Below are 9,644 nucleotides of genomic sequence, written 5' to 3'. Positions count from 1 at the left end.
AAAAAATTAAACATACGGTCAGAACTTGATTGTGCTTCAAACATTCATCAAACTTGTTGTGCTTTGTGCTTCCTTCTTATTCGTGTTGAGTGGCTCTAACTTCAAAATCACTCATGAATGACTGATCAAGCATACTTGGTATGAGATCAGTGCCAACAAGCAAAGATTTTACACGCTTTTTTAAGGTTTTGATGTGATTATAACATTTGTATTTTTGAATGAGAGGCTTGAAGCTTGCAATCTCGTGATCGAGACAAATACTTCGGCCGACTTCTTCACATGACGTTCTTGCCGCATCTAGTTTATTGAGTAGTTCTTGGTGATCTTCCATGTATGAACGATCTGCTGGTATTTCAGATTCAATTGTGTTTGCTTGCCTTTTTGAAAGGTCGCTATTGAATGCAATAAAAGTCATTTTTCTGCATGGATTTTGATGCGCTCTGTAGATGGATGGTTATCTAAAGTTTCAACTGAGCAAATTTTGTCTGAGCAAATAGGACAAAGTGTTTTTGACTTGTCGTCCATTTTTTCATGTTGTTAAGTGTCGTATGGTAGCTTTCGATTTGTTTTTTTTTTGTTGAATCTAACATAGGTTGGAAGTCAGTCTTGATTCTTTTAGGTTTGTTGAGAGTAAGTTGGTTAAGCCCGTTTCTTTTCATGTTTTTTGTAGGTATTCTAATTGTTATTTTTTCGGTGTCTTTTGTATTTTCCATATGTTTTTTTGTTTTGTTGGTTTATATTTTGTTTTTGGTTTTTTTTGGTTTATATTTTGTTTTTGGTTTTTTTGAATTATTTATTTTTTTTGCGTTATTTTGGTTATTTGGGTTTTTTCTTGTTTTTGGGTTATCTCTTGTTTTTGAGTGGTTTTTTTTACATCGCTTTTATACGCGGATTTTTGGTGATTGATATCTACTTCTTCGCTGTCTATCAGGTCTACATATTCTGTTGTCTTTTCAATTTGTCCATCTACTATAGTTTTTAAATCTTCGAATTTCTTTATTCCGTCTTGGAAAAGTTGTACCAGGTAGCATTTTGTTGGGAAACCCTGGTTGATACGATCCCGATTACGATCGTTTTCATTTAACTTGGGTAAAGGACAATCAGGCTTCAAATTTAGGCTCAGGTAATGCTCACCCAGCAACACAAGTGAAATTGCCTTGTTTTTGTTTTGTGGACAGTCGGGAATAAAAGACCTACAACCCTTTGTCGAGAAGAAATGAACTGGACGTTCGTACAAATCAGAAATAATCATTCCAGTTCGAAATAATTAGGGTTTCTTGTTTAATAAAGAATCTCAATGGTATGATATATACCTGATTGGGGCATTTTCATCCAGTTGTCTTCAAGACAAGGACCATCAATATCCAAAGTTACTCTTTTCACAAGGATCATGCACTCTTCGTCGTTACCAGCGAAGGTATACTTCAAAAAAAAAGGCTTTTTTCTTCTCAAGATGCATCAGAAGCACTTTTCTGATGTCATAGCAGTCGTCTTCATTTCTTCCTAAAGCGATTGCTATTACACGAAACCCACAGTATCCATCCTTTTCAACGTCAATAACACGGTCAATGTGCTCTATCATAAAACTAGGAACACCATCATTTACCATACTCTTAATGGACTTATCGGAGACAGGTTTGTAAATTCCACGGGTTGTTTTTTTGTTTTTTTTTATGCTCTAACAAGACGTCCTTTGCAGCTCTCATAGCTATCGCTGTTCTGACCTTTTTAAGGGTTTCTTGCTTTTTTATCGCATGAATGTCTTCCTAAATCCTCAACTCGGTAGTCTCGCTCTGAGACAGTTTTCTCCCAATCTTTGAGGTTTTCTCTAAAAATAATTGTGAATAACTGTTTTGTATCATTGTACATATCTAACTTACGCGAGTTTGGAAATCCACATTTTTTGGCCATTGGTTGGAATAATTTTATTTTTGAATTATTGTTGATAGACTAAGTCAATTTAATTATTGAGTCTAGTTTTTCTTTCTTCATATAATCGAATGGGATTGCTTCAAACGCTTTATCCAAATTGTATAGAGCAGTATACCAGTCTGTGTCTGCTTTATACTAATCTATTATGATACAAAATTCAGTTATCTTGTATTTATAACCACGTAGTCAAGACACATACCAACAGAAACTGTTGATTCGAGTTGATCTGACTCTTCAGCATTGGAAACTGGCTCAGTGTCCTTAATAAACCAACGACGATCAATCCACTCTAGCTGGACTGCAATATTCTTACGCAACACCATACATTGCATGTCGTTATTGTCAATCAGAGATTCATATTCTACATGGAATATCTTGTGTCGACATGGGATTTTCATCGTTGCTTGAAATATATGTGTACAGGCACTGTTTTTCTTTTCACTGGCTTCTTTGTTGAATAGCTCCACTTGTTCTCGTATTTTCTCGATGCAGTACTGACTAACAACATAAATGATATGCTTGTACATATCATTGTTCATTAAGAAAGGGTCGCATCTAGTCTTTGAGTATACCCTTGGCATTACCGATTTCATTTCGTGACCCACAAAAACCTGGTCAAGGTTTTCAAACGTTGCTTGCAAGCAGCATTTTCCCTTTGCTTTTTTTTTCATTTCAAAGCTGCATGAGCACTTTTGACTGGGCTTGTCGAGTAGTTTCCCATATGCGAAGAATTCGTCTGTGTACGCACGAATCCAGAATCTACCTTCCTTGTCTAATTCTTCGACACAAGATAAAACTTTTTGGCCCAAGCCAAACTTTTTGATTGTTCTCTTGATTGTAGTAACGTTGCTAACGCTTTCCTCCACGGTCTTACTCTGGTGAAGTCTCCAAAAGAGTTTTTCAAAATCTTCTGAATCTTCAGCGGCAGCAAATAGCTTTTTGGCTGCTGTTTTAAGATTTTGAACAATTAAATGCCACATGTAAATCATTTTATTGACATTGGCAAAAAACCAAGTCAAGAGCTCCTCTGACACTGGTTGCTCTATCTGTTATCACAACTTCTGGTAAAGTGCCTGCTTTATCATAAACAGTTTGATTATAATAATTGGATATATTGAATGGATACACAATAATAATTATGATGAATATACAATTTTATATTTAAATGAAAAAATAAAATAATAGCGTAAAATATAAATTATTAAGAGTCCAATGATAAGATGTGATGTAAGTATTTGATGTTAGATCCTTCTTGTATGTGTAATAAAAAATAGTAACATTACCTGGTTGTTCAATGTTTCAAAAAACCACTTGTACGTTTCTTTGGTTTCATCTGCAACCCAACACAAAGTAATAGAAAAATTCATTAGCCCATTCCTTTTTTTCCGACACTGACATTGTTCACACCAATGGCATTGATAAGGGGATATCCAAAAGCATTGGTTGTGTAGGTCGCACCCACCATGAGAACTTCCGGGCACCTCTTTACGTTTTCTACTGCTGTTTTATATGAAAAAAAGAGACTGACCAAACAGTTGCTTTCATCACGACGAGCAGTGACAGTATATCCCCTTGATTCCATTTGTCGAATAAAAGGGTTTAAATTTTCTTGATTTTCCCCTTCGTTCAAAGCTCTTCTTAACTTAGTACAGTAGTCGCTCGATTTAAGGGTGACCAGAAATTTTGGAAATCTCACCCTTAAATAGAAAACACCCTTATATCAAAAATAGTGACTATTCTTTAAAAAACAGTGCCCAGGCGCCAGCTGCTGTTACATTTTGAATATCTTATATAATAAAACTTTGGATACACTTTGTCAATCCTTGCATATCTTTATTTTATTCAATATGAGCAACACACGTTTACGTCTTACAATTTTCCAAAAAATTGAAATTTTAGATCAGTTTGGAATGGGAAACACCAATCAGATAAAGCTTGGAAAATGGGCGCAAAAAAAGTTTCATTTAATAAAATCTCTTTCACAACAAACTGTGTCAAACATCATCAACAATGCCGATCAGTTGTATTCTAACATTGTTCTTATCAAGAACAGCAAGAGTTTAAAGCTACCCAAGTATCCTCAACTTGACAAAGAAGTGGAAAAATTCGTGAATCATATGAATGACTGCAGCATACCAGTAAACCGTGCCTGTATCATCGAGTACGTCAAGCGCATCGCTCGTTCAAAGTACTCCATCACTGATGATATTACCTTTTCTGATGGATGGCTTTCCAAGGTTTTCAAACGTCTTGGTTTAAAATGTAGACCAAGTCATGGTGAATGTGCCTCTGTTGATGTCAATTCCCAAAGCATTCAAGACCAGCTTGAAAAAATTCGGGAAGAATTGACGGATTATCCTCTTGCTGATATTATGATCATTGACTAGACCGGATTGTACTACAATCAACAACCAAGAAGAGCAATTTTCTCACAACCACTTGGTGGGTTGAAGAAGAGTAAGACCCGTGTGATTGTGGGGTTACTTTGCAATGCGGAAAGTACCTACAAAGGCCATCCCATTGTCATTGGGCAATTCAAAAGCCCTCGTTGCTAAGGACAGACCCGAAAATGCTATCAATGACAGCTATTGGCACTCGTTGTTAAGTGGAGTATCACCACTCACCCAAGGCTTGGATGACTACTGAGATGTTCTCGGCTTACATCAAAAAATTGGATATTGCTTTTGGTCGAGAGGGTAGAAAAGTGGCTCTTCTTTTGGACAATGCCGCAGTGCATAACTTGAAGTTCAAGCCGGTGAACATAAAGTTGGTGTTTCTTCCTGCCAATACAACGAGAATGTTGCAAGCTCTCGATGCAGGTGGACAAAATAAACAAGGATGTTTTTTAAGTCGAAGTTCTAATTTTAATTCACTTTATTTAGGAATTATTGCCAACTTTAAGGCTTACTTTCGTTCCCAACAGTACATGAGAAGTCTCGATTTGTTCGCCAGAAAACAGTTAGATAACTTGGATGTTTACAACATGAATCAGGTGCAAGCCATGTTTTACTTGGCGAATGCTTGGTTAAAGGTAACGCCTGAGACAATACAGAACTGTTGGAGGCATACCAACATCTTGGGATTCAAAGAAAACCCTGACGCGTTGGCTTTACCACCCACTGTCCCCTTGCCTCTGGAAGATAACATTGTCCAGGAGATCAACAATTTGTTGCCCAATCTTCCTGGTAATTCAGACAACGAGATCGCTGATGTCAGTCAGCTGAATCTGGATTCTGACGAGATGTTTATCATTGATGATGAGGAGATCGTGATGGACGGAGAGGAGGAGATCCCAATGATACCTGAACAGGAGATATACGTCGATATCAATGATTGTAAAAAACGGTTGAGGGAAGCTTATGAGACGATTCTGGCCTTGGATGTGCCTTTGGATGACTTGGACAATCAGTTCCATAGACGTGTTCGAATGAGATTGGCTGAATCTCGTGCTGAAGTAGAAAATTTGAAAGAACAAGCTGATATTCGTCGCTTTTTCCAATAAAAAAATTACTTCTCCTGTCACAAATGACTTTAAAAAATGATGATTTGTTACTGATAAATTTTTTTTTTCGACTGGGCACAAAAAAAAAAAAAAAAAAAAAAAAAAACCCAAATATGGTAAAAACCCGTTCGATTTAAGGGTATGGGGAATTGGGATCTCACCCTTAAATAGAATAGTGGTTTAGTGGTGTTAATGCTGGGGACGGAAGTTGTTTTTCAAAAATCCACCGTAAATAGAAAATACCCTTAAATCGAACACCCCTAAATCGAGCGACTACTGTACCGAGTCTGCGTACCCTAATAGCTCTGCTTATTAAGTTCCTTTCTCAGGTACACGGGGAGCTGCGGTGTTAATCGTAAGTGATGACGAAGAAGTGAGTTCCGCAATTTATTCTTCGGATGAAGATGTTAAACAGGTAGAAGTACCCAAAAAAGAGGATTCTTCTTCTTCGAATGACAAGAAGAGAAAGAGAAGCAAGTCGGTGATTTCTTCGACAGCGACAAAAGCAATCCGGGAAGATGCAGAAAAGGCATTTCAAAAATAAACAGATCGTTTTTTCGATGCTAAGACTTTTCCCGCCATTTTCAAGATAAGATTGGATGGGTTAAACGCTTTTACTTTGGCTAAGAACTCGGGTTTTGATGAGTTGACTAAAGCCATCAGAAAGTTCAAAATGAGATTTTCGGTGATAATAATAATAATGATGATGATATCTAGATTACATAAACTATATTAATAAATATTTTTTTAACTACTACGTCTTCTCATTTTTTTTCTTTGTTTCATTTCCTCCAAAACAATGTTTTTGATTGCTTGATATTTTCTTTTCCGCTTTCGGTGATATCGGTATTGGTGGTGGTTTCATTAGAAGAGGATTGAATTTCATCTTCTAATTGTTGCAGTTCCAATCTTTCTTTCTCTGCAAATTTCTTCTCCAAATAGCGGTAAAGCTATCGCTTTCACGGTCCATTAAGAAATTGTTCAAAGCAATACAAACACGAATCCATCCACTGGCAAAAATCACATCATTTTTGGATTTTATCTTTAGTCTTAGTTGCATAAGACTTTAAAATCGTGCTTTCAGAATCGCAAAAACATGTTCAATTTTAATTCTCATTTGAGAAATGTCTGTATTGAACTGCTGGTTGTCATCGGCTGTCGTTCCATTTCTTGGCTCCTTGGTCACAGGTACCAGGTTGTTTGTAGGAGAGCATCCTCCGTCACCCGAGACATACTCGTTTCCAGCACAACACTTCAATGGGCCTTTCCTCAGGTCACTTTCAGCAAGTACACGCATATCGTACGAGCCTCCAAAGTAACCAGTTTCTACGTACGTGATTCTTCGTTTAAGCTCACAAATTGCCATTGTCTCGATAAAGTGATTACCTTTTCTGTTATAGAAATTGTTTTATCTCCAAAAAGGTGCTTCCTCCAAACAAACATGTGTGCCATCGATAAACCCAAGACAGTCAGGAAAACCCAGATACGACTGGTTAATGGTCTTGATAATTACTTTTTTCCAGGTGATGGCCAGCTGACAAACTGATTTTCCATTGACAGAACCACATTAAAGAAACGAGTGTGAAACCTACAACTGGGCTCTCTATTGGCAAAAGAATACATTTTAATTTATTACTGCATACCAATTTATTTCACTGCAATAATGACTACATACCACTGACACCAGATCATCTAGCAATTTTCTCAATTGAAGAACTGTTTCCATATGTTCCCAAACGTTCTAAAACGATAGCCAATTTAAGGCGGATATCTGTTTGGCAATTTCGGGGTGTATCGTGATACAATGGATGGTCCTGGATCAGTTTCAAAAGTGTAAAGAATTAGTCTTTGTCCATTCTGACTTCGTTAACAAATCCACTGTCGTCAATTTCGTTGAACAGGAAATCCAACCTTCTTTCTTTGGTCACCAACTTTGGAACTATGTTCTCACTATTAGCTACATATCTCTTGGATCTAATACATTCCAGCATTTGTTTCTCGACATCATTTTTCAAATTTCGGCAATAAAAAGCAATTAAATCATTGAGATTTTCCTTCTCAGCATCATCAAGAGCAGGATTCTTTGCAAATTCTTTCCATGATGCGATTTTTTTCTGGTGAGTTCTTTTTTCATACGATAGCTATTCTTGTAAGCGTTGTATTCTCTTTGATTGGTACTTTGACGAGGCATAATTAATGTTATTTTTTTTAAAAGAAAAAGAGTTGAAAGTAGTGAAAAAGAAACTTAATAATGCATTTTTCTCATAATTTTTTATTGTTTGACATTACCTCAATTTCAGTTACACTGGAAATTTTACGTCATTATGACGTAATTTTTTATTTTTTTATTAATTTTTTCAAATTTGGTTTTTTTTGAATGTACAGGAAAAAAGTTGCTCGTTCGAATAAAAAATTCAAAAAATTCTGATTGGCTAATTTTTATTCAAAAAATATTATTTTTTAAAACCTCGACGATTGAGGACCCTTAACGCCATGTCTGTTTGATCTGTCTGTGACAACCGCTGCTTCCTCCATTTGGGAAACAATCCGATTATTACTCATGTATTGTTGACTCTTTCTTCATGTCACGCTCTCAACCTATTTTTTTTTCGCTTCTGGGTATGGAATTAAAGGTATGATTTGTAAAATAGTTGTAATATCACGTCATAATTAGACCAATTTTGGCCTGTTTATAGATGAAATTCATTTTTAACGACAAATAATATCACAAATACCAGATGTAATTCGTAATAAGAGCGCGATAACAAACGTTCATCTATTGATCAAAGGCGTCATTAAGTATCATCCAAAAAGCAAAGGTCAATAACAAAGCACCATGTTAAAATGCAAGAACCAACAACAGTTTCTTTTAAGTCGTATCCTATATTAAATAACGCAAGATACATCATATAGTACATGACGTATCCTGTTAACAGTCTGATACACGGGTATTGAGTGTCCCATGCACGCACAGAATACATCCCACGATACAGTGTATATTTTTACCATAATACAGCACAGAATATAGCGTGTATCACGTTGAAATACGTAGCAGAATATACGAAATATTTGTACCGTACCCTGAATGCGCCGAGTATACTCAAGACAGTTGTACCAGGATACCGTGAAGGATACGCCGTGTACCCTGTCAATATCACGGTAACATCACAAAATTCTCCGACCAGTGTTTTCTAATTCCTAGTGATAAGTAAACTTTTTAAAATTTCTAGAATACAAAGTTGCATTTCAAAAACGCACCTAGCAAGTACTTTGCATCAAATACGTGGTTACTTAGCATAACTTACCCGAAAACAATTAATCATTTAAAGTCCTGCTACAGACAGTTATCCCGATTTGAAATTTGCAGAAACGCCCGCTAGCGTAATACAAACATTGTCACCAAAATTGTGATTGATCGGGCATTTAATTCATTTAAATATCAGTTTTTGTAATTTAAAGTTTGAGTTTTGGTCTTCCGGATTTAAATCATTCATAGGAGGACGCACAAAAGTTGGCTCTCACTCGACTACCGCAAGTAGTTTTTGGTATTACCATTATTTGGTGGTTAGGAACTACCTGAACCTATATCCTACCAAAACCACAACGTAACGACATTTGTTTTTTATTTTGAAAGTTTCGGCCCAATTCGTCGAATATTTGAAGTGAAGTGGTTTTGGGGAACTCTGGTCCATTATCCTTCAATATCCAATACTTCAGAAAATTCTGGTCCGTTGTCCTTCAAGATCCATTACTTTTGGGAACTCTGGTCCGTTATCCGTCAAGATCCGATACTTTTGGTAATTCTCGTCCGTTATCCGTCAAGATCCGATAGCTTTTGCGAACTCTGGCCCATTATCCGTCAAGATCCGATAGCTTTTGCGAACTCTGGCCCATTATCCGTCAAGATCCGATAGCTTTTGCTATTCTGGTCCGTTATCCGTTACGATCCTATAGTTTGGGATGATATAATAACGCTTACGAAGTAACCTCACTAAATTAAAATAATCTAGAAACGTTCGTTGAATAGTTTAAACGTTATTAACCGGTACGGAGATTATCGAAGTTGGTTACAGATTTAAAGAAACTCCAACTTCATGGCAGAACATCGTCAGGCTTGTTTTGCACGTCGAAAACGTACATACATGGCCTGGCAAAAATATGTCAACCATGTTACTTTTTAATGTTTCTGTCGTAAAACGTCGATGTCATC

At 36.5% G+C, this 9,644-nt stretch overlaps 2 protein-coding genes across 2 annotated transcripts; one reads left to right on the top strand and one right to left on the bottom strand.

Moving 5' to 3' along the window:
• Nucleotides 1-793: 793 nt before the first annotated feature.
• On the bottom strand, nt 794-1,609 carry EV154DRAFT_579136 (uncharacterized protein; the record flags this gene model as incomplete). Its single annotated transcript, XM_051606575.1, has 2 exons — nt 794-1,193; nt 1,410-1,609. The coding sequence occupies 2 exons, from the start codon at nt 1,607-1,609 to the stop codon at nt 794-796; spliced, it is 600 nt and encodes a 199-aa protein (XP_051451625.1).
• Nucleotides 1,610-8,278: 6,669 nt separating this feature from the next.
• Nucleotides 8,279-9,348, top strand: EV154DRAFT_487295 (uncharacterized protein; the record flags this gene model as incomplete). Its single annotated transcript, XM_051598970.1, has 5 exons — nt 8,279-8,346; nt 8,428-8,593; nt 8,665-8,699; nt 8,764-8,815; nt 9,004-9,348. 5 exons carry the CDS (start codon nt 8,279-8,281, stop codon nt 9,346-9,348), a joined length of 666 nt encoding a protein of 221 aa, XP_051451624.1.
• Between the last annotated feature and the right edge of the window lie 296 nt (nt 9,349-9,644).

Source organism: Mucor mucedo, assembly GCF_025094135.1.
Source record: "Mucor mucedo strain NRRL 3635 chromosome Unknown EV154scaffold_179, whole genome shotgun sequence".
In the NCBI taxonomy this organism is placed as follows: domain Eukaryota; kingdom Fungi; phylum Mucoromycota; class Mucoromycetes; order Mucorales; family Mucoraceae; genus Mucor; species Mucor mucedo.
The sequence above is the reverse complement of the archived record's forward strand: the minus strand, read 5'-3'. Positions and strand labels throughout refer to the sequence as shown.